We start from the raw sequence: 26,957 nt of genomic DNA on the forward strand, positions 1-26,957 counted from the left end.
TATGTATCAGTTCATTCATCACGTAATTTTACATAATGAACATAATTTATCCCGTAATATTACATACAGTGAAATTCCATTACAACGTACTTCAGAATACCGTATTTTTCAGTTCAACATATGATTTTAAATTTCCAGCACAAAACATCAATGTAAACAATGTAAAAATATTTCACTTAAACATTAAAAACGTATCCTACCTTTCAATACAGCGGCCATTTTTTTCCAGTTATCAGGAAAATTTTACATGATAGTTACTGATTTTGCGCAAGGGTTCTTTAATATAAATGTACATTACGATTAATTTTTATCACTTTCGAGAATCGTTAACAAGTATAAAATGTAAACAAACATTGTATCAACGATTCATAGAATCATAGTACAGTATAAAGCGCCTTTCGTCCTCCTCCATGGATCACACACTTTAGTGCACGAGACGATCTAAACAATTGATTGCTGTCTCGCCCCTCTTCAAGACAATTGTTTTTAGCTGCGCCATCTTTTGGTTATTTATAGAGCACGTTTTAAAAGTTTCAATTACCGCAAATACAAACGTTAAATAAAAATTATATTTTAAATTATATACAAAATAGAAAATCCAATAATGTTAATTTATGCAGGTTAATTTTTTGAACTGTTTGGTGTCACAACATGGCCGACACGCTTTCTTTTGCCACGAAGGTCGGAATGTTGCCTGGCACAGCCATGCTCTTGATGCACACTACTAGTGCGGAGCTATGGTTATCTATGGATGAGAGGTTTGTTTATGTTTGACGTGGCACGAGGAAAACAATATTGTTGATTGAATATTTTAATCAGGATGGATGGCCAAAAAGATAAAAAGAAACGCAAGCAGTTTACTTTGAAGGAAAATGTGAAAATTTTAAAAGAAGTTGACAAAGGCAGGAAAAATGCAGATGTGGCACCGTCGTTTGGTTTGGTTTCCACTACACTGTCAACAATAATAAAATATCGCAAAAAAAATTATCAAACTGTATAAACAGTCATCTTTATCTGCTGGTCGCAAGAGACTTCGCCTAGGAGATGACGAGGGAATTCTATCCCAATAAATGTACATATCTGCTTAATAGTTTAACCCATTTGTCATTTTGTATATGTAGGCCTAGAATTTAGGCTAAGTTCAGTAATTTTTTTAGGGATGGGATTTTCGAATCTTGGATTCGTCGAATATACCGAATCCTATGGATTCGAGGATTTGTAGGATCCGAGGTGGGATTTGAGGTGGGATTCGAGGTGGGTTTTTAAGAGTTTTAGGTAGTAATTAAAAATTGTAGTACTGGGCGAAGTTCGAAAATTTAGAACCGAAACGAACCATTACGTTCGGTTCGGTTCGAAACCTCTTAAAATATATTCGAAAAACCGAATGTTCGTTTAAAAAAAAATACGTTTTTCTAATTTTCTAACCCCCATTTGAGACCATTCACAAAACAGCACAACAAAATTCCTTTACTTGTAATATTCCGACTTTAATCACATAATCGTCGCCTCAACAGTTTCAAGCGCAGACAAAATAATAAAAAAAAATTATTAATCGTCGCATAACTCGAATAGCATTTTTTCATATAGGCGCGCTTTGTTTTTTGTTTGTTTACTTTAGAGAATTTTGTATGCATTTCTCGTACCACATAATATAAACTATCGTACAAATGCCAAAGGTATTGTATATTATACCTTTAACTATAGTGCGTGTACGAGAAGTGTTGTATAATTACCAAAGATTGCGTACCCCATACGTTGAACTAAAGCGCATGTACGAGAACTCTCGTATTTCGGCAAAACTAACGTGATCAAGTTAACACTAGACAAATGCGGTAGGAAATGATTACGTAAATTACGTATTTTAAATTACTGGGATGTATTTATTTTCTTTTGCCTTTTTGGTTAAAACAGTCAGGTACTGAAAATATTAATTTAATCTTGTGTATTAAAAGTACTGGTCCAGTAAATTTTACAGTACGGGACTAAATTGACTAGCGTAGTCGCGGCAGCCATCATTATTTCTAGTGTTTTCCTTTTTCCGGCGCAAATGTTTATAACCACACTTCTTACGTTACGTTTACAATATTATTGTTCTTGATGTGATTTGCGATGAGCAGGCTTACGTCGTTTAAGTTTTCCAAATGGAGAAAAGATAATGACGATCCAGATTACCCAGAACCACCCCAAAAAATGTCTAAAGTTTCTTCTGACGAGCAGCATTCTTCCAAGAAAACAGCAACTGCAGTCAGCGGGTTTTGTAATGTAGATAGGTAACTTAATTCACATTCGACTTTTTTTTAATGTCCTATTAAAAATTTTACTAATTAAAAATGTTGGGTTATGTCTACCACAAAAATATGTTATGTGGCCTTATGCTGGATGTTTGTCATTTTTATAATATATTTTTTTTAAATGAAGGTTAGTGTACACTGAAAAATGAAGATAGTCTTTTTGAAATAGATGGAACTTCTTCATGAATTAAAAGTGTGTGTGTGCATGTATGTGTGTATACACACACACACACACATATAAATAAAGAAATTAAATGCAAAATGATTTTCTCTATACTGTTTTCTTTCCTTCATTATTTATGGTTATCTTTAAAAGATTTGTGCAATGGGAGTGCATGACTTGATGTAAGTTTTTGGACATACGCCATTGCTAAGAACTTTTTCTGTTGAAGAAAAACTAATAAATAAAATAAATAAATAAAAATACTCAAAAAAAGACAAAAAACACACAAAACTAAGCAAACAATTGCTGTTGTCAACAAGGATATGAACACCACAAAATATTCCGAAACAGGAATATGGTCAGCAAACAAAGGAAAACAAAGAAAAATGTACTAAGAGAACGAAAAAATCCCCACAAATGATGACAACACAAAAATATTGAAACCCAAAATAATTCAGCACAACAGTTGAAGCGAGACAAAAAAATGACAAAACGAAAAGACAAACAAATACAATAGTTTTACCTAAACAGAAACAAGCGACGTTTCGGGAACTGCTATCTGCTCCCGTCCTCAGGCAGAGACGCACATGGTACGGAAACACAGGTGCGACATTATTTATTGCATAAACTTTACTTATGAAATGTTTTGCAATGTGTTAATAAAGCTAAGCTATATAATGTTTTAATTTTACATATGGCTGGAGAATCTTTCTTTCTAACCATTCAGTTAAAGACCAAAATGCTGGTGGTCGGTTCATTTTAATTCAAAACAATTATTTCTGTATGAGGTTCAGTTCGGCTCGGTTCAAAATTTTTTTGCTATGGTTCGATTCAGTTCGGTTCGGTTCGAAACCAGAGAACTGAGGTTCGTCCAGCTCTAGAAAATTGTATACCTAAACTATATTATAAAGGTAACGGAAATAGCACAAACATATGATAAACTACACTGCATTTTGTCAATTAGCATAACTACTCGATCATTTCCAACCTTCAATTATATAACATTGCAGAAAAATACTTAACTTTTTTCAAATGGTGTATGTTATACAGACGTATTTTATTGAAAACATCGGAAGGATTAATTAATTTAACAGAGAATTAGACCGATGCAAACTTACGTGTGGTTTTTGAGGTTATTTGTCTCTATTTTATATCAGGTGTATACACTATGCACTTAATTTATAATTTTATAAATACACATGTGATTTTTTTTTAATACATATGCCTATGTAATTTTTTAAAATAAATGTGTGATTTTTTTTAATAACATGTGGTGAAGTTTAGTGTGGAACTGGGATTCGAGATTCGATGACAAACACTGAGGATTCTAACAAGGATTCGGATTCGACCAAAATGTGGATTCGTCCCATCCCTAAATTTTTTTTAAATTCTTGTTTTACAAATATTTGCTTCCAAGCTAATGTAAAATTTGATCCCCTACTACTTTATTTTTAAAAATTCAAAAATACTACATTTTCAAGGTAACTTTCAGAATAAAGTACTTTCATTACTAAGTATAAAAGTTGAGGCTTTGATGTACTTTATAACGAAATTTTACTGTAATTAACTTAGTACACTGCCACTTTTCTGCTGTCAACATACGTCGTCTGCTAACAAAGCACTGTTTGCCCACCATTCTGTCAAATTCAATTGGAATCAAAGATGGCCTCCCACTAGCAGTCTTATATATCTCTAGGTCGTTGCTGTTTATTGATTCATCCAAAACTAGTTTAAAGGCTGTTTTATTGCACAATGGTAACATGTACACATCTATACCTGTTGGTCATTCTGTTCATATGAAAGAAAGCTATGAAAACCTAGATAGAGTGTTAAATAAAATAGGCTATTCTGCTCATGATTGGAGGATATGTGGAGATTTAAAAATAATATGTATGCTTCTTGGTCAGCAAGGTGGTTTTACCAAATTTCCTTGTTTCTTGTGTGAATGGGACAGTAGAGCAAGGGATCAACATTGGTGCAGAAAGAACTGGCCTGTGAGGGAGTCTAAAACCTGGCGAGAAGAACATTCTGCGCAAAATCCTAGTAGATCCACAAAACGTACTCCTACCACCTCTACATATAAAGTTAGGCCTCATTAAACAGTTTGTCAAGGCTTTGCCTAAAGATGGACCATGTTTCAAGTATCACTGCCAACAGTTTCCACACCTTTCAGAAGCTAAACAAAAAGAAGGCGTCTTCGTCGGACCTGACAGAAAAATTATGTTTGACGTTAACTTTGAATCCACAATTACCTTAAATGAGAAAGAAGCATGGTTATCATTCAATCAAGTTGTTAAAGAGTTCTTGGGAAATGAAAAACACCCAGAATATGTTTCTATTGTAGCTAAGATGTTAAACAAGTTAAAAAATTTAGGATGTTTGATGAGCCTGAAAGTTCACTTTTTAAACAGTCACCTAGATTACTTCCTGGAGAATTTGGGAGATGTTAGTGAAGAGCAAGGTGAGTGTTTTCACCAGGACATTAAAGTGATGGAAAAACGCTACCAGGGCCGCTGGAACACCAACATGATGGGGGACTACTGCTGGTCACTTCACCGAGAAGTTCAGCAAGCAACTCATCGCAGAAAAAGCTACACAAGAAGCTTCAAAGAAAAAAGAGAAAGAAAGTATAAACCAATACCAACTGACAAGTGAAACCTATATTAGCACATTATATCACTGTTGTAAGTAGCCTACTGTAAATACAAACCATGCTTATGATGAAACATAGTGTTCCATTAGTTTTCCCATATAGAGGTTTTATACTATATAATAAATAGCTGATTGCTCGAAAACTATGGGTGATACAAAAAAATCAAAGCCAGATTTGGATTCAGCACAAAAAAATCTATAAAGATCAGCTACTAAAGTAAAAAAAGTTTTCAAAATAAATTTTTTTGTTGGTCTGTGTAATTATTTACATTATTAACATGCAGGGTGGCCACACAAAATCTGAAATAAAATCCTCTGACTTTTTCCAGTTTTCCTTGGCCTGAATTTAATTTTACCTGACCCTGATTTTGCACTGTTATGCTACTTCACTTTCAAAAAATAATTATGTTCAACAGACAAATAAGTAAACAAAGATTGAAATTTTATTCACGGTAGGGCAATATAAATGTGATAAAATGTATCTCTAGCTGTTTTTAATTCATATAAAAAATTCACTGAAAAACATTATGAGATAATGTATGTAACCCAACAGAATTGTATCAGATAATTAAGTAACTAAAATAAGCTGCAGAAATTCTAAAAGGATATAAATTATAATAAAAATTCCAAATTGCTTTTTTTGTATTATTTCCTGACATGTTTTCCAATCATTATGATACTATAAAAATACACTGTTTTAAAAAGTAGTTATGCTATGTTAGGTACATAAAACAAGAGTAAAATTGTGAGAATGGTTGGGTAGGTTATGTTAGATGCATTAGAAATACTTAATAGTGTGGATGGTTGTTTAGGTTTGGTTACGTACATAAGATATACTTCTGAATTGTGTTAATGGTTGGTTAGCTTCATTAAAAATACAATAAAAAATAAGGAATTTTGGTTAGTTTCAGTTAGCTATGCTATATTGGTACAGCCTAACAAATTGTTCACAAATATTTCAGGATTTTTAATAAAGCTAACCTAACATAAATGACCATTCTCACTATATCACAGTATTTGTAATATGTAACCTAACCTCACCACTTGTAAAACATCATCTTAGAGAATGATTGTAAAACATGTCAGGAAGTAAAAAATGGATATATGGAGTTTTTAATTAATTTTTTTTACAGAAAAGTGGCTCTCCTGTTGAATTACTTAAGCCGTGCTATTTAATTAGCTTTGCACCACTGATATTTAAACCATAACCAAAAAAAAAAATTGGTTGTCTGTAAAGTCGGTTTACGGACGATACTTTAACGTGACGTCATAACAAAACATTGATGAAATAATTGATCCAGAAGAAAATGAAATATCATATTCGGCCTGAGACTGAGCCGTAATAGGTTTTTTCAACCAAACCATTTAGGCATTAAAAATATTATATTCTTTGAGGAAGAATTTTTTTTTAAATTTTTCTATCTTTTGTATAATAAAATCTACGTCTGCATACTTTTATGAATAAAATTAAAATCATTTTTATTGAATTATCACTATTTTGTATGGATACAAAGAAGGAGTGAAATGAAATCTACAATTTAATTAATAAATTTACTTTTATTTGCATTAATTAATTCAAATATATTTATTAATTTTGAAATGTTGCGTGCGCCGTATTTATTTATAAGTACAAAAAAAAACTCGCAGCTGCCGGGACTTGAACCGACAATCTTTGGATTGGAAGTCAGCCATTCTAACCTCACGGCCACGAGGCCATATTGAGAAAATTGTTTCAGATGGTATAAATTAACAACATTCCACGCACTATATTTGTTTGAATTTCTTTTAACTAGCATATTCTCTGTTGGACTCAAAATATTTACACGCTCATGGGCTCAAACTATAATACGGTGTGTGATTTAGTTGATCAAATAATAACGCAAGACAAATAATTACCACTGTCAAACTAAAGCGTGAAAAGTATCACACCAGCAATAAATATTTAGTTACACAGCTAAAACAATACTCATACAAAACTGTTTAAATATACTGATTTACACTAGTAATTAAAATAATACGTACTTGTAAGAACGCCATTTCCTTGCGAATATACTCCAGTGGCGCGGTGCACAACAATAACCTCGAGTACGCCGCCACGTGCCGGCCGAGTTCTCTGTACCGTCCATAACATACCAGAGAGATGACACGCATGCGTAAACAGGACACATCCATAGTGGGACATCCGTAGTGGGACAATTTTTCGTGTGTGCAACCAGCGTTCAACGATTTATTAGACGTTGTCACGTCAAAAATTTTATTAGAATAAGCCTCGCACCAAACTTAAAAACAGACCTTAGAACCATATTTCAAATTGTTTTAAATTCTCTGGCTTTTCCCAGTTTTCCTGGTCTGTGGCCACCCTGACATGATCAACACACAAAAAAAAAAAAAAGTTGTATACCAAATTCTTGCTTCCATGCAGCCTCCATAGAACACAAACTTTATTGAAACCACTACTGCTAGAATTGACTACACAATAAGCTTGTTTCATGTTGGCCAATAATTATTGAGCCAGGTGCCAAAAAAACACATTCCTAACTCGGGTAGTAAATATGCTCCAAAGTAATCACTTATTTGCCTCCCTAATACTACACTGTTATGATACGAAGCAAGTATAAACAAACACAAACCTGGCAAATCTTTTCCCAAATCTCATCGCAGCCTGCCTTCTCCTGGAAACTCAGTGCTAAGTCAAAGTTGTCGCCCTCCGACCAAACTATCAGAGTATCCTGAAATAAAAAAGCAAAATCCAAAGTCTACACAACAATTACAGAAAAAACCCTCAAAAATCACATAAAACCCTAAAAAAAATATGCTAAAGGTGAAAATAAACCCACAAAAGAACCCAAAAAGCAATTACGTGGATTTAGTTCGAAGGTTCAGAAAAATTCAATGTACAAAAAATGAACAAAAACTAAATTATAATAAAAAAAATCAATTTAAGCTTCAATATAAAAGACAGTAATGCTGCACAGCCTAGCTGAGGACGGTAGTTACCTGTTGCTTCTGGTACGCCGTGTCTGGTTGGATCTTGGACTCCAGCAACAAGGAGCCTGCACAAAGAGTGCGCAGGAATTAAAACAGACCAGTTAGAGACAGTTTGTTGCCTGCCAAGAATTAGATAGCCCACCCCAGTGTTGACAGTCTAATGAAAGCAGACAAGTCTCCCAGAACTTGTCTACATTGAAAACTAATTTTACTTTATGGAATAATTTTTTTCTAATTTTATTTACAAACAAATTCAATAGTATATAGAGTTTTTAATATTTTAATTCAGGCAATGTTAGAGGGATAGAAATACAATTATAGGTTAAGTTGAAAATATTTTTTATCACATTATCCAGAAAAGCCATTTAACTATGGTAATACTGGTTTTAACTTTTTGCAATATTATTATTTGTGTAAAATCATTTGTCAGTCTTTTATTTACTTTCAGGATAGGCACGGTGGTCAAGTGGTTAGAACACACACCTCCCATGAAGGCGGCCGGGGTTTGATTTCCGGCAGGGTCGAACCCGTATTTTCGCAAGTGGAAAACCTGGCGGATGTTGTCGTAACCTGTGGGTTTTCTCTGGGTACTCCATTTACCCCACCAATTCATTCAGTCGGTGCTCCATACCCCATCTCATCTCACACGTTCTTCAGGCTGGCTGGAACAACAGGTCTATCCCTCGGGTATGGCAGCCGGCCCATATGAGTGTCGGTCCCAGTGCATCCACGTGGACCCTGCTCAGGCGAGAAACTACTTGTCGATTTTCATTTCCATATATTTACTTTCAATATTGTTTTTATACCTATATTTTACGTTTATATTTATGTGGAAGATATAATTATTTATTTATTTCAATTTGTGACATGCCCACTGATAGTTGGTGAACCATAATATTGGGCATAAATATACACAAAAATACAGTACTGCACATGGCCAGGCACCACAAGCATATCGGCAACACGACGGTGAGCACTACCCACAAGGAAGACAAACCGTGCAGATAGGCACCACTGCAAGCATCGCAGCAAAACAAGAGGGCACTGCACACATGCAGGGACCACATAACATAGCAAAAAAATGAGATACAAAAACATTAAAACAGTACATAAACACAAATAAAAACATCCATACAAGGACAAGGACATAATTTTAATTCATATTGAACAGCGAATCAACCTAGAATAAATAAAATAACATATTATATTACATATATTTTACTACCTAAAAAGGGAAATAACTTCCATACTTTTTCAAAATTTTGAGAGGTTAATATATTACATATTTTGTATTAGTGATGAATATTTTTTATAGTTATATTATTTAATAAGGGGATTAAGCTGTTATACTTGAAGTTATTGACAATACTATATAACATATCATTGGTATTGTTTAATGAACTGTACCAACCCAGACCTCACCAGTTAGGTATGGCCTGAATTGAACATATTTAACACTTGATAAAAAATAAATCAGAAGTTGCAGGTAGTGGGGTGTAAATTTCTGTTTATGATTGCTAAATGACTCGAAACTGTTGATGGTGATTCTCAAATAAGAGTTGAAATGAAGTTAGGTAATTTATTTTTCTCATGTCATCAAAACTTTCATGTACTTATAAAGTAAGTCTGAAAGAAACCACTCGCTCACCCTCATTGATCACTACTCACAGTTCTGTGCCTTCATGAAATACTGTCGCTAGTGACTTCGTCACCTTGGTATGAAATATACGGGACATAAATCCAGGTAGACCAGCGGACCACCTGAGCCTACACTGCACGTAAGCACAGTTGTAAATTAGAAAAACACAGGTCCAAGAGATGATTTGAGGCCAAAGGGTAATTAAATTACTCTGATATGAAGATAAATCAAAGCCTGCGCTTTGATTTGAATACTAGAATGACCTATACTGGATGTATGTATGTATATATGTCAGTCCACACCAGGCACATAAAGTCACCCATTATTAAAATATTATCTTGATGGTTCACAAACTTATCTTCAAGATTTTCAAGGTAAGAAAAATATGTTACAGTAGTAGTATTAGGGGGAATAATAATGTTTCCCATCTTTAATTTTGATCCAAACGACCTATATTCCACGATAATCATATGCATTTATTGGCAAGACTGTTAAAATTTACACTCTCTGTCAGTTTTATAGATGAAATCATTGTCATTGAAGTAATGAGATTTCATACATAGTTATTGAACACAAATGATATTGTAATCACAGACTTCAAAACTGTTGTTAAAATCAATAGCTTTGGTTCTTATGCCTCTTTAACATTTTTATAAAGTATTTCAAACTAACACAACAGTGACATTGACATTAAGGTTATTATGGTGATCCTCCAGGCACCAAACTGGAATACTGATTCTTTGGATTTGGATTGGATTTACTAATTTTTTCTTGTAATTCTGGACTAAAGTCTTTGTTATTGGAAGTTTGTACTGCGTGGCATTTGCTATAAAAGGACTGATAAAACAGCCACTTTGCCAAAAGACTGTGTTGTTTATTATGCCGAAGTGCTCTTCCAGAACAGAGAAATGAAAAGATGCACAAGTATTGTATTTTTTATTGAAGCTTAAAAACTCTCACTTCTGAAAGATTTGATTTAATGGTAATGTAGTCCAGTATTTTGGTTCTTTTGAATGTTGTTATGGCAATGGTTTTCAAAAAAGCTGTATTTCTTATACCAACTTTCATTTGGGTTTTTCTTTTCTCCCGTTAGTTTTGGGCTTACGGTTGTTTTGTCAAATGGTAAAGCTATCTTCATCTACCGTCTGTGGTTGTTGTGAATTGTTCATGCTGTTACTGATGTCATGATAATTCCGCTGTGTTGCAAGTAGGTCAGCTGTCCGGTCGCTCAGCGCGGCCTATTATGTTTCTAGAACCTTGTGTATTGTGTTTGTAAAAGGGAGAACAAGAGACAGTTGTGCAACTTGGCGGCACCAAACTTTTTTTTTAAACTTTTTTTTTTGTACATAGATATTTTCATGCGTTCTGCGTGAATTTCTCTTATGATGGGAAAATTGGCAGATGTTCAATCCCATAGGAGACAAAATTATCACGTTGTTGCACCAGCCAATCAGAAAAGACTTAGTGAATATTTCATGTTTTCTTAATTTTTTGCCAAAAAGCCTTGTTGCGAGGGAGGGGTTCACCGAATAATTGAATGAATGCATAAAGGTGCATAATTTCACATTTGGACACCATGCTGTATTAAGTTTTAACTTAATTATCTGAACATGTTGTTTGTAATTAATATATTCCAAGGTTACTATTTTAGTGTTTTTTTTATTTATTTCAATTCACAATTCACCTGAAATATAACCAAACACAATTTTGTTACTGCTGAGTTTGCAATATAACTTGATATAAAAAAAACAACTGGGAAAAAAATTGTTTGCAATTATTTTTAAACGTGTCAATTTTTTAGGCTAATTATATAGTCAATTAGCATTCACAAATTTCTTAAATCACATTAAATAACATTTGGACACTGTGGTGTCTTGTATCTTTCAAATTAAGTTTCAAGAACAGCAAATGTTGCTGTATAAATTAATTTAGTCTTGCTACCCCCAAAACTTTATCTGTAAATGTTGTTTATCATTAGTGGCATGTAAATTTCGTGAATTGCGATATCACGAAATAACACCGAAATGAACCTCAATTAGCGACAAAACCGCGAAATAGTTGTTTTCCGCTAAATAAAAACGAAATTAACTTAAAACCTGTGTTATTAATACTAACTATAATCGCGTGCAAAAAAAAATTGCAAGTCGAAAGTTTCAATGTACGCACCTAAGTTTATTCCCAGCTTCCTAAAAAAGAAACGTCTCTCGTGTATCGTGTTTGCCATGTTTTCGCTGCAATAGTTGAAGATGCACCATCGCATATGTTTATTACTGAGAAAAAAAATTTCCTCATTAAATATAATTGTTATTTGAACGTGCAGTTTATACAACGTATTAAATAACCTTTAAATCAAGAAGACTGTTCATTTTAGTTAAAATCACGGCCTTAGAACTAAGGCCATGGTTAAAATATATTCACATATTCACAATGTTTTCGATCTGAAATCTAGTCTACCAAGTGCTAAAAAAAATATATATATATCTGCCAACTTCCCTAGGCTTTCAAAAACAATCTATATCTGCTTCCACCATAGATGTAATCTCCACAGATACATGTGCGCTGGGTAATTATGATTTTGGATCGTATCCATCGATTTTACCAAGAATTACATGTATTCTACTAACATACATCTATAATTTTACTGTGCCATCTTTGTGTTAAAGCCACGTGCACATGTAATTGCCCTCGTTAAGTGACGGGTTTTTTATCATGTAACGAAGTATGTGAAGTTATTATACAACAGTATTTTTATGTCAAGCTGAGGAAATTATTTCTAAATATGCCTAAGCCTAAAGTAACCCCTCAGGTCAGGGCCACGCAGTTCAAGTGTGACAGGTTTTATGTTATGGACAATATTATCATGTGCAAGTTCTGTAATTGTCGGTTAGAACATGAACGAATGGATACTTTAAAAAAACATTTGGAAAGTGATTGTCACAAGAAACAAAAATTTGGCAGTGTATGCAAGAGACAAGTATCACTTCAAGAGGCTCAAGAAATTTCTAAGAAGGCAAAAACTGAGAAAGAATATTTTGTGAAGAACACCACTGAGGCCTTCATTGCTGCTGGAATCCCTTTAGAAAAACTTGATCATCCCAGCTTACAGAACAGGAACGTAACTGGAGGTGGAGATTTGCCTTGTGCTGACACATTGCGAAGGAAATATGTCCCTTTGATCGGTCAGAAAATGATGGAGGAAATCAAGGAAAACATCAGCAATGAAGACTTGGTAATATTGTGTGATGAAACCACGGACAAAAATGGAAACTGTGTGTTTAATATCCTTTTTAAAACACTGAAACCTTCATCAGCTCAAGATGTGTATTTGGCCTCCTCAGTTGTTTTGGATACGGCCAATTCAACCACATGCACTCAGGCAATACTTGAAATTCTGAACAAATATGATGTCAAGTTTGAAAACTGTATTGCGATTGTGACTGATTCAGCTCCATATATAAATAAGTGTGCTACTACTCTTCTTGGTGTTATTGGTGAAAATTTGATCCATATACAATGTTGGGCACATAAAATAAATCTTGTAGGCAACATATGGCAGCATACACTTAAGGAGTTGAACAAATTTGTCATAAATGTTAAAAGTGCATTCTTAAACACTAGAAAAAGGAGACATGCGTACCTGACATTTTTAAGTGAAAGATATAAAGAAGACCCACAAGCATTGAAATTGTTTCCTCTGCCAGTACCAACACGTTGGAATTCTTGGTTTAAGGCAGTGATGTACATTGACAAACATTTTGACGATATAATTGCATTCATGAATGAAATGATTGATTGCAACAATTCAGGGGTGAAAGACATAAATGACATGACTCAACATGAACTTCAGGAAGTCAGAGTTCAAGCTTGTTTCGTTGCTGAGAATTGTACAAAATTAATCAAGTTAATAGAGTTGTTGGAAGGGACTTCATTTCCGACATCACACTTACTTCAGTGCAAGTTGGAAGACATTTGAGTTACTCAAAGATGGAATTTTCTCACATGCTATTAAACAGAAACTGTCTGTTCTTCGAACTGTGAAGCAAGCTGAGGTTGTAAATAAACTGAAAACAGCTGCTCAACAAAGTGAAACTAAACTGAAAACATTGATGTCTTTGGATCCTGCCAGAAGCATTTTTCATGCTTGCAGTGGAATGCTACATCCGAGACATCTCGTAGGCCAGTCGAATGAAAAAGACATTACAACACTATTGCATAAACTGCCAACTTTCAAGGAATATAGATTGGAACCATCATGTGTAATTGAAGGTTTAAGGGTCCTGAAGCGAATAACTGCAGAACAGCTGCAAGATCCAAATATCGAGAATGTTGATCTCTGTGAAATTTTCTGTCCTCTCAGAGCAGATTATCCACAATTTTCAACGTTTGCACTCAAATTGCTGTGGCTGCCTGCATCCAATGCTGACTCTGAGAGGTCTTTCTCAACGTATTCTTGTATGTATTGTTAGTGACCGAAGAAGACGACTTACACCAGAAAACGCAGAAATATACACAATGGTTTCTTACAACAAAGACTAATTGACTTTGCTTTTGTATTTCTTCAGATATTGTATCTCTTAATTTTGTTTTCAATGAGGCCAACTTAATATAGTTTTTTTAGCATCTTATTACACCTGTTTTTAATTTTAATATGTAAAGTTGCATGTGAATGTTACAAAAACATTTTTTATTGAGAATTTAATATAACTTTCTTTTATTGTAAGTGTGCACTGTGTGAGTAAATAAATTTAATCTGTTCAATTAACTTATTTATACGTTTCAAAAAACAGTTACAAATATTTTAGACTTAAAACCACATAAAAAATCATAACAGCAAAATAAAACCAAAATATTTAACCTTAAAAACGAAATGTGGTAAAAAATAAAACCATTTTTACGGAACTCTATTTATCATGTTGTATTCTGTATGGTTGTGGTTGTATACACCAAAGTAAAAATGTCATCTATTCAGATTTGATTAAAAATGTTACTATTCAATTAAAAAATCAATTGATTGCACACCCCTACCATATATATATATATATATATATATATATATATATATATATATATATATATATATATATATATATATATACACAGTACACTCCCTATTTAACGCGGTTGTCAGGGGACATAACTTTTACCCGAGTTGTTGCATAACCGCAATGTTTCTATGTGACCAAGGTCAAAAGGCATAAAACACCGCCTGTGTTCTAATAGGTCGGCAAGCACGCACAGTATAGACGGCCCGTCGTTGTGCGGACTTTGCATCCGCAGTTTTCACTAAACGCGGTGAAAAAATAAAAATAATAAATTTTAAAGATAAATATTAAATGTTGAATTTTTTTTATTTTTCCGCGTGCCGCGCACAGTTTGTCACACGGCCTACGAGCGCGCCACACGCCGCCATACACACGTGCGGCACACAAGCTGCTGCCAGTCTCGTGGTGTCAGCCACAGTATCTGCTTCGTCAGTGTCCGTAACAAAGTAAGTGCAGTGTGTGCGGTTACACACGATTCTGTGGTCGAAGTCTTCTAAAAAGAAAGGCTGTAGTGATACTTCAAACCGAATATGAATCGCAAAGTACCGAGTTTGATTGACAAAATAAAAATTCTATATTTACTTACAGAGAGCATGTCTTTTGCAGAAGTAGGCCGCAGATACAGGAAAAAACTATTCTAGCATTCGTACAATAAAAAATAAAGAATTGTCTATCGTGTCAAGTGGTTAAACTTTATTATCCATGCTTACAGTAAATTATAAATGGTCACGTGTGGGAAACAAAAATTGCGCCAATTTAATTTTAGCGCAATCAGTGATGCCGTATTAAAAACCGTGTTAAACTATGTCTTTACTTATTTCACCAAACACTGTGTCGAGTTGCTGAGTGTGTGTGGCTCGGATCGGCAAATGTTATATTCCCCAACCTCTAGTTAAAGGTCGGGAGACCGCTACACATAAACATTTCCGGGACTGGCAAAAGTGGTACAGTATGGTTCACGTAAGTATTGGACCACTGGGAATTCCTGGGCAAAGATTAAAAATACGCTAGCTGATTTACTTTACCATTTAATGTTAAAACATTATACCAAAGTAAAAAGATGAACGTGTATAATACAATGAATTACCCAATAATATTACGTCTGTAGGTTTAAGTTGTAACAAAACATTTACATACAGATGTCCAGTAAAGTACCAATTAAGATTCTGGAGTGGAATTTTAAACACCGGACTACCTGATTTTGCCTTGTACGCAGGGACGCTGCTCAGTCAAGTGACTCATGCTCTGCCTGTGTGCTGCGTGAACACATTCCCTCCCCCACTCCCCCTCGTCCTGTTTCTGCCCGCTCTAATCTCTACCTCTCTCCATATTCTCGGCTCGCCTCTCCCTACCCAGCGCTTGCCGACAACCAAGCCTATCCAACATCAATCCCCAGCCGAGTCACGCTGGATAATGTCGCTGGACGGTGGGCTTTATCAGGTCCCCTGCTTCATTTGTGAGATAAAGCGACGTTAAGAACTAGTCTTTCAGAAAATATCACTGGGCTGGATTGGACCATAATTTGAAAACCCTACAAGATAGAGGAATAATGTACGGAGATATCTTGTTTAGAATTTCACTGCGGACATTTTCTACGCCTAGGCTTTTTTCTGCCCGATGCTTAGTTTGTTAGTTATAACGCAAAATTATCCTAATCGGCTATCAACCATTTATTCCATTATTATTAATTTCTGACTGGGGGACATGGTTTGACCCGCGATATACCCGATTCCGCGATCAATCGGGGCGCGATATACCGGGAGTTTACTGTATATATAAAAAATAAAACCGAAATATTTAACCTTAAAAACGAAATGTGGTAAAAAATAAAACCATTTTTACGGAACTCTATTTATCATGTTGTATTCCGTATGGTTGTGGTTGTATACACCAAAGTAAAAATGTCATCTATTCACATTTGATTAAAAATGTTACTATTCAATTCAAAAATCAATTGATTGCACACCCCTACCTTACATATATATATATATATTTTATATATTTATATTAAAATTTCTAATGCAGACAGATATTCAGGGTGACTTCTCAAATCCTAACACCAAATTCCTGGGTATTTCCAGGTTATCCAGAAATTAATTTTCAATTTTCCAGAATGTTAACTCATTTTCTACCCGATTTCTATGCTTTCTGTGTAATAATAAATTACACTTAAAAATATAAAAATAAAAAATTTCAATATCTGCAAGAATGTGCAATGTTTTTCTCCAAAAACACACACTATAATAATTTGTCAAGTAAAACTTAGAAACTAGGTATAAATTATTAGTTTCAGATTATGTAAATTAATATAAAATCCAATTAATTCTGTTAAAATGAATGTATAACGAACACTGAGATACATATGTCATTTGCAATTATTTCAGAAATTCAGTTTTTTAAAACCTTTGAGTTTAGCATCAATTTTACTGGCTTCAGCATGAGCCTCTTCAAGAATTTTACACTTCTTGGCTTCCAGTTCGTTCACAGCCCAATCGCTAAGCTTGCGACGACAAAATTCATCTAACTGGGCTGATACTGCTGTTCTGTGTTCCTGCTGGGCTTCTGTAAAGCGACATGTGCATTGCCTGCTGAATTATAAATGGCACTAACTGAATACCACCCAGATAGCTGACAACATCATACACACATCCTTGAGCTATGAGAGTTTCTTCTCTCATGTTGTCTATAAGACAATCTGCATTTACAGAAAATCCTATCTGAACTCCTGCATTACCATGCATGTAGCAACAATTAAAATTAAGTTTATTAAGCCACTGGTCCTAAAAGGAAAAGTTTCTTGTGTGTCCTGGTTTGACCATTTTTGAATACTAGTCTAAGTAGAAAAAATTCACCAACACTAAATATAAACTCATAATAATATATCAGTACTAAATTTATTTAATCAGCAGAAACAAAAACATTGAGGTTAAGTTACATAACCTCTAGTTATTTTTTACACACTTGACATGTCCTTTTGTTACTTCAACAGTTTTACAATTGTGATGTAGGACGGTAACAAGTTATGTTATAGCAACATTAATTAATTAATATTCAGTTCACTTCCAAGACCTGTGTTCCTGTAGACTGAGTAGGTACTTCAAAACAAAAAAGGCTAGAAACGTACGGGCAATGGCATACGTCAAGAAGACATTTGGACATTTGAACAGGGAACAGAGGCGGAACACAGGTATTATACAAAGAATTTAGGTGTTAACACCCCAAGAGATTGGTGGGTGTTAAGGTAGATCATAATATATAAAAATATAAATAAAACACTGAAATCTGGTTACTTCTAGATTATTTTAATGGTTAACTTATTTTATTTGAACAAGCCAGGTTTATCATAGTATGGTAGTTAATACTTTTGGTCACCACTTTAATGACTTACAAACTAGTGACAATAAATATTTTTATGAAAATTCACAGGTTCAGTAAACTCAAAATTTAGTACATTTAATTATAATTGAATTGAATTTTACTACACGCAGGCCGGCCGCGGATACTTTGATAATTACTTTACAGATTACATTTAACATAAAGCAAGTTGCACAAACAAGGTTTCAGAGTAATAAAATCAAAAATAAACACTTTTCCATTATTTTGGATTGACAAGTACTTTTCATTACTATATTTTATACCTTTTTCTTTAAATAGTAGTTGAATAGTTCGCAAATTGTTCGTAGAGAATTTAAAACTTTAAGATTTCTTACATTGTGTCTTCCAAACATAGACTTAGCTACATGCGAAGTGCTGACATCTGAACGGTGTGACGGGGCGGATAGCGGACTAAAGTTGACAGCACGATGTGTGGAATTTAGATGGCCGAAATCGGGAACTCAGTGCGGGTAGATGTGGTTGTCTACCCATCACTGGGGATGGAAAACCCCACAAATTGTGGGGTAGGTCGGTGGTACTATATATCCATGTGATGGTAGACGTCCACTAGCGCGGTTGCACGCACTTAATTCACCAGAAAAACACTAACACTAATATGATGTTGTCTAAACTTAAAATTGTAAGGGGGGTTTTCCCCTGGTCCTGCGCCACTACATCCTATAATCTTTGATGTCCGACTTCTCAGGAGGAGAGACGCGGTCGCGGTAGAAGTAGCGCGGCAGATGTAGGATGCTCCCTGTACCACAGTTGATTGACGACTCTTTCTACTTGAGAGAGTCCCTTAGTTCCTGCATGGGCTCAAAACCGAAAAGGGGGAGGGGGGGAAGAGAGAAACAGAGTGGGCGGAGTTAAGTGGGCCATGGGAGGAAAAGTGCCTTGGGATTGGTCAGGGCTCGTGGACATCATAGTGCCACAAAAAAAATCTAAAACTCTCTATGGCTGCGCCATCTTTAGTTGGCACGGGCGCCATGAGAAAGTGCACCGAGCGGTGGTGTTACTGTATGCCGTCTAAGGTAAAGGGGGATTGGAAGGTGGTGCTCCATGGCGGGAAAAACTTACATTAGCATGCTTAGTTTCGGTTGTGCTCGAGAGATTGCGCACAAGCCTCGTGCGTGGAGCGCAAGCATAGGCGTGGCTTGTCCCTAAAGGAGAGGAGGGGTTGACAAGGAAAGGGGCATGGTCCTTGCCTCGGTCATGGTTCCTGGAAGCATAGCAGAAAACCTAAGAGGGCCAGGGGTGGCGAGGAAGTGCTTGTTTTATGCCGAGACCAGCACATCCGCTTTGCTCGCCAGGGCCTCGAGCCTGGGAAAGCGAGCTAGGCTTGCCTGACGAGGCAGGCCCCCTGCGTGAGAAACAAGGCGGAAGGCACGTTAGGCAGGGAGAGTTATCATGCCTGTTCCTCCATGCCGGCGAGATAAAATTGACTCGGCTAGCCTACGCTGCGTGTAAGCGTCTGCATGTCTCTGCTGAGACGTTGAGACTCTCTAAGAGCCACTAGTAAAGTTTTAATATGTATAGCCCTGGGTGGTATAGATGAGAAAATTAATTTAGATGAGGTCCCCTAGCTTATGGGAAAGCAAAAATATTTTAATAAATAAAAGTTGAAAAATTGAGCCAAGAAATTACTGATTTTCGGCTCACAACTGAATACTGTAAAGGACATTTCTTCAAAATTTTCTTTACAGTTTCAACTAGAAAATCATGGCATTGCATACGCAACTGCAAAACATCATATTCCTTAACAACATTCCTCTGAATCAAATCTTTGATCCTGTTCTCAGCAGCAAATCCTAACTGAACTTTTGCCACAGGCAAATGATTCTCTTTCATACTTACATCAATTTTCATAAGCTTGATGCCCGTAGCAGCACTCTTCAGCTCACTATCCTTGATGAACCTTTCCATCAAGCTTCGGATCAATTTCTCCATTTACTTAGCCAAAAAGGGCAGCATGGGTTTATCAGTTTGGTACACTTTCAAAAAAACTTTAACTTGTTTTGTAATTGACTGGAATGCTAAAAGCTTCACTGGACACAATGTATCATTTGCTGCTTCTTTAATAACTGAGAAAGATTTTGTGTTCGGGTTTGGAATCTTTTTTCCTGCAACTGCCTGTACATACATTACAATATGAGGCTAAATCTCAAGCGCACGAGTAACCACAATCAAATTTTCAACCCATCTTACTGTACAAAACTTCAAGGGAAATACATTTGATTCTGTCACATTGACATAATCTGCCCTTCTAGCTGGTGAGTCCTTGAAAAGATAATACAAGCTAGATAAAACTTTATCTAGATCCCATGTGGATGATGTAGAACCATGCTTGAATGCCCTATGAATTATGTGTAACCCACAGCTGCATGTATGAATCACTGAAACATTGGAATCTCTCTTCAGCTGATCACACACAAAGTCATAAAATTTCCAATTTACATTTGGGCCATCCATGGACAGCTGTAACAAAGAACTGCTTGGGATACCAACATCTGAATACATCTTTTCATAGGAGGTGAACATATCTCGAGCAGTAGAGTGTTCTAAAAATTTGAAATGTATGTAAGACGATCCGATCTTATCTCCTTCCCAGTACCGAACATGGTAATCCATTTGTTTCTTCTGCAGTTTCCTGTTCATACTTTCATCAAAAATCAAAACATAAGTTTCTTGTTTCCGAAGGGTTTCCATAAGTAGAGATTGAAAATATGGAGCAATGCCAAAACAACAAAGATAAGCACACTTAGTTTCTTCTAGTGAAAAGCTCTGGGCAATGTTACTGTCACTAAACATATGTTTGAAAATTTGTGAAATATCTTCACATGACTTATACGAATAGTGGCTACAGCATACTTTCAGGACCCACATAACTTCAGCTTTTAGTGTATCATGGCTCAAGAAGAAGGGAGTAAGTTTCTGGTTTTCTTGAGGTGTAGGCCTAATGTTCACTTCAGTATCAGCCACCATGGTAGATGAACCTTGTTGGGACTTGGATCTACCATAGAAGTACTGGATTCCTAAACAAGACTTTTTGTCACTTGCACGATTGGAGTGTTTTTTCCTATTCATGTGGCTTGTTAAAGCAGACACACCCATTTTGCTAACATAAAAATCGGTTTCACACACATTACACCTAGCTTTAATTTTGTTTCCAACTTTTCCCAGCCACTTATTAAAACTGGGATTCTGGAGCCACAAATCATAGAAAACACAATTGCCAGGCATTTTGATACAAACATTAAACTTAGTAGACCTAAATTAACCCTAGTTATGGTCTACACAAATTACACACCGAAAAAACAAACTCCACAACCACGAAATTAAACTACACAAAACTGCATAGTGTGAAGTAGTTATTGCAGACACTAAAGTCACAATCACAGCTGAGTCAGAACAAAAACAGAGTAATTTTCTTCTTAAGCCAGCATACGCCAACTACAGCCCGCAAAGAAACGGACCAACACGAAAAACGAATTAATACATTCGTGACGATGAAGTAGTTTACTGGTTATGTAAATCTTATCAGAGTTAATGTAAAATATTTAATGAGCCATAAGATTTAGATGGCAAATACTGAATAAAGAATTTCAGCGGAATATTTTACACCGTAAAGTTGGCGAAACAAGCTATTTTTTAACCCTCGGAGATGTTCGATAACGCTCGGAACACGCGCTCCGGCAGCCATACGATATTAAACGTATATTTAAACATATTATGGTACAGTTAAAGTATGGTTGCACTATAACTATAGTAATAGTTTATTCATACCATAGTACCACACATTTATTTAATCGTCAATCTATTTAGGGTCGTACGCTGGTCTTACGCCTGTAGCCAGATATTTGTAGTACCCACGATTTCATGTCACGTTAACTCAAACGTCTAAATTCAAGGACTTTTTAAGACCCAAGTAATATAAAGGACTTTTCAAGGCCTTGCAATCCCCTTACTTATATTCAAGGACTTTCAAGGATGGTACGAACCCTGTAAAACCTATTTGCAATATTGGCTGTTTTATGGTTGATTCATACACGTTTTACATGAAACCATTTTGGGTTTTTTACGTCAAAATTAAACGTACCGGTAAATGTTTTTACGTCACAATTTCTATGAACTTAGAAAATGTAGCCATTGCCGTATAAAATGTTGGCACCACTACAAAAGAATGTGAAGATAAACGGAAACACAGCTCCGGATCCATTGTTCGTTCGTAATGGCTGATCATTGAGGCGTTTAACACGCCTCCGTTGGCATTTACGTTTTGCTTACTTAAATTTATATTTTGACTTTTCCTTTAACTGGTTTGTTAATTTTGTTTGCTCTAATGCTTAATTATGGATATCCCCTTTTTTTTGTCTTGCTTAAAACACCTTGTAATGTGCCTCAACGGAACGGACACTAGCGCTCAGCTGTTTTTGTTTCTACGCGTGGTCACCGCACGGTGCGCTGGTCGGCCTGACGTCACGAGAGGCGTGCTCGAGCCAGCGACGGCGGCCGGCGAGGCATTCGGAAGCAAGCAACTGGCGGCGCGCACACCTACTTGCTGAAGGAAGAATGTTTGACTGGATCTTGGCTATGGAGAGGCGGGGTCGCATTCGCCAATGCCACAAGGAGAGGCCAGGCGGGGCGGACCTTGGCGAAATTGCATTCTAAAAGTAAGTCTCGACGCACCATCCAATACCAACCGAGCACCGGGTTGAGTTTTGTGGAACTAACTGAAAGACAAAAAGTGGCTGCGTCCGCGATGTTTTTAGACTGATTCTCCAAATTACTATAAATAGTTAACTCCACGAACTAAAACTTTACGTAACTTTTATTGGTGTAAAGAAATACGAACTAAATGTTCACATAAATTTGGTTTGAATCGAAGTGAGTTTTTAAACTTTTTTTACGGCGTGGGTTCTGTATTCTGAACGAAGCTGACACGGGGGCGGGCACTGATTACTGCAACGCCAATTCAGACCCAATTTGATAAGCTTAACTCTATGAAAGGGGATGTGCGGAGCAAATTAAAGACAGCTAAATATTGCGTGGTCTAAGGTGACGTTTCACAGCATGTAGGAGGAAATAAAGAAAAAGAAAAATTAATAAAAAAGATAGCGGACTGAGTAACTCTAGTATGGTAGTACGACACGTATAGTTGTTCAATATAGCTTTTGTTAATTTGGTTCTTATCACTCGTAAAATCTTTATTTGTTAAATGATTGGAAATTTAAGAATATGTTGTATCATTATTATTATTATATATTTGCATTTTGTTTTAAAGAAAGGTCGCGACCTGCAATTAATATAAACTTGTATGTTGGCAAATCAGTACCCAGCCTATGCCATGTTTGGAATTCAGAAAGATTAAATATGAGTGATGCATTGTTTTATTTCTAACGTCATACTGTCCTGCTTAGGGAACAAAGTTTTTTCTGGTTTTATAGTTTTTTGGCGACTGCGTACTTTGGCTCGTAATTCGAGTGCCTCAAGTAAGGCCTCATCACGTAAAGGTTAAAGCTTCAACTAGCAGGGGAATTAGGCGTAGTTTTTCTGCCAATTTCAAAGTAAGTGTAATAATATATGCAGAAACCACAAATAATGTGGAAGCTGCCTATGTAAATATGAACTCTCAAATATTTTGGTAAGTAAGAATAACACATTTTGTCAGTTCAATAAATACTAACTTAGTTGAAGTGTTACTGTGGTAATATGCTGCTGATAATCATTTTAGTTAGTTAAAATTTATTTTTCCCTGATTTTGAGTGCGCTGTAGAAGGGGTCGGCCTATTTTCGAGGTCGGCCTATGTTCGGACCAATACGTTATGTTGGGAAAGTACTTTGGCTCAGTCATGTTTATATACACAGAAAGTTAAAAAAATACTTGTACATACATACGTATGTACATACTATTTCTGTGTTCCATGTTATGTGAATAGATTATACACTGGTGCGTGATTCCATGTCCGCATGACCGGACTGTACACTCCCGCGCGCAGCACGGCGCCGTGCCACAGAGATTACCCGGCGCATGCAGACAGTCCATTAGTGTATGTTGTTGAACCGTGAAGGTGGTGATAATTTTATGTATTGTAACAGTGATCTGCATTCCGACGGATTATACCATAGTGTTGTGAGGAAGTGTTGAGCGTAACATTTCATCATGTCAGCAAATGAACAGAAAAGAAAGCGAGTGGTACTATCATTCGACAGCAAAACAAAAATTATAGAAAGATTTCAGAGTGGAGAAACGATTGCAAAACTTGAGACTGAGTTTGATGTCTGTAACACAACAGTGCGCGACATCATAAAAAATCGCGAAAAAATCCTTCAGTTTGCTTCACAGGCTGACACTTCAAGTGGATTAAATAAACGCAAGACAATGAAAGAATCTACATTTAGCAGCTTGGACGCTTGTTTGTTTGAATGGTTTCAACAGAAAAGGTCGGAGGGTGTACAACTAAGTGGCGTAATTTTATCACAGCAGGCGCAAATTTTTAAAATAAAACCTGGCCTGACAGAAGAATTTAGTGCATCGCGAGGTTGGTTGGCAAGATTTAAAGATCGTCATGGAATAAGAGAATTGTCCTTGGAAGGTGAAAAACTTAGCGGTGATACCGAAGGAGCAAGCGCATTTAAAAAGGAGTTCCAGCGGATTATTAACAGACACAACTTAGTTCCGAACCAAGTGTATAATGGAGACGAGACTGGCTTGAACTGGAAGTGCCTACCAAGTAAAACACTTGCAGCATCAGCAGAAAAGTCTGTGCCTGGCCACAAATTGAGTAAAGAGAGAATCACAATCATGTGTTGTGCTAATGCTAGTGGAGAAGATAAACTAAAATTAGTGTGTGTCGGGAAAGCAAAACAGCCACGAACATTTAAGGGCACGGAAATTGAATATTTTCCAGCTGATTACTATCACAATAAATCTACTTGGATGACTCGAGAAATTTTTAAACTGTGGTTCCATTCTAAATTCGTACCACATGTTTCTGAATTTTTGGAGTCAAGACGTTTGCGGTCAAAGCAGTGCTTTTCTTAGATAATGCACCATCTCATCCAAATGAAAACGAGTTGAAATCAGCAGAAGGAAACATTATTGTATCCTATTTGCCTCCAAATGTGACTGCGCTCATTCAGCCAATGGATCAAGGTGTAATTGTAACATTAAAGAGGCATTACCGACGAGAACTCTTAAAATTACTGCTGGAGGAAGATTGGGCAATGGTTCAGTTTTGGAAAAACATGAACTGAAAGGAAGCAATTTATCTTGTTAAGGCGTGGGGAATGGTCTCGAAAGTAAACATAGTCAGATCTTGGAGGAAGTTGTATTGTGACATTGAAGGTTCAGCTGAAAACTTCCTCTGCTTTGAAAAAGAAGACATTGAGACGGAAAACTTTGCTGAGTCGCTTCATTTGACTATAAAAAACAATGAGCAATTTGCTCATGTTGATGAAGAAAACATAGAGGAATGGCTACAAACTGACGTCTTGCTTCCTGGGTATGAAATTAAAAGTGATGACGACTTTGTCAGTTCTAACGTATGCGCGGCCGCTGATGTCAGTTCAAGTGATGAGGGCGACGGAATATTTGACTCCAGCAAGACGTGTGAATCTGCAAACTGCGTTAGAGTCAACAGAAACACTTTTACAGTTTATGGAACAGGAAGAAGATAGTGAGTTCTCAGATATTCTTACATTAAGAAAAATAAGATTAAACATCAAACGAAAAATAAACAAGTCGCGACAGAAAAAAGTAACAGACTTCTTTAAAAGACTGTAGAAGACTTAACATATTTTTCCTTAAAATGCTTAAAATGTGTTCAAATTTTTAAACATCTAGTTTTATAATGTTCTTAAGATAACTTTTGTAAAAGTTTGTACCAAATTCCTTTGTTTTAAATTGCAAACCGCTCCACTTCAACTCCTCACTGTGAATGTGAGTCACGCTGTAGGGGCCAGTAAATAATTCCTCTCGGTGACAGTGACGACAGTAGTGACAAAGATAGTGGTGGTAGGTCTGATTCAAGTCTGGAAGGGATAGCACCACTGCCAGATAGTGATTAGGAGAGTACCAAATCGTAACACTATCATATTGTTGTCTTACGTTAAGGTGCTATTTTATCAATTATTCAAAAAATAAACATTGTTTGCTTTTGTATCCTGAACGGTAACGGCACCATTTTCCTGTTATATTACTTCTCCGTTATTTTATTAGCACCGACTGTACTGAAGTGTGTGTGTTGCAACTAGTGCTTGGCACGCAAGATAAATTCAGCCTATCACTTGCTGACGCGGCGCAGTGATACGACCGTGTTTGTTTATTTCAAAACTCAGCTAAGAGTGAACGGAGAATAGATATAACGACCCCTCACGTTATAGAGAGGTGGTCGTTATAAGATATCCGACCCATCTGCAACCCTATGTCTAGGGCCTAGAATTTTTCGCGATCGCAAATTTTGCGAAAATTCACGTGAATTTCGCATGAAAACGTGAAAAGTAAGTACATTCGCGAAAACCACAACATTTCTATATTACACTGCGAATATATCCCCGAAAAGTACCATTACAGTAGAATCCCACCGATGCGACCCCCCTCTGATACGTCCATTCCGTTTATACGACCGTTTTTTTGAGAAACCGTGAAAAATTTGAGCAGAGAAAGTCGAAAATTTGAGTAAAATCGGCTGAAAAACAAGTCTGTTACACTTTGTTGGGCGCTGTGTGTTCACGTATATCTTGGCAAGCACTGTACTGTAAGCAGGCAGGCATACAAAAGACAGCTAAAAATAGATACCACCCCT

The 26,957-nt window shown here is 36.1% G+C and overlaps 1 protein-coding gene across 3 annotated transcripts in view; it reads right to left on the reverse strand.

The window, feature by feature from the left end:
• Positions 1 to 26,957, reverse strand: part of LOC134527491 (serine/threonine-protein phosphatase 4 regulatory subunit 3) — a 269,007-nt gene that overhangs the window by 221,849 nt on the left and 20,201 nt on the right. For all 3 annotated transcript variants that reach the window (XM_063360215.1, XM_063360213.1, XM_063360214.1), the window contains exons 4-5: positions 8,104 to 8,159; positions 7,737 to 7,835 (exon numbers count right to left, since the gene is read on the reverse strand). In XM_063360215.1, coding sequence (XP_063216285.1) covers positions 7,737 to 7,835; positions 8,104 to 8,159 — 155 coding nt within the window. The remainder of the gene's footprint in view (positions 1 to 7,736; positions 7,836 to 8,103; positions 8,160 to 26,957) is intronic.

This window comes from Bacillus rossius, chromosome 1 (genome assembly GCF_032445375.1).
Source record: "Bacillus rossius redtenbacheri isolate Brsri chromosome 1, Brsri_v3, whole genome shotgun sequence".
In the NCBI taxonomy this organism is placed as follows: Eukaryota; Metazoa; Arthropoda; class Insecta; order Phasmatodea; family Bacillidae; genus Bacillus; species Bacillus rossius.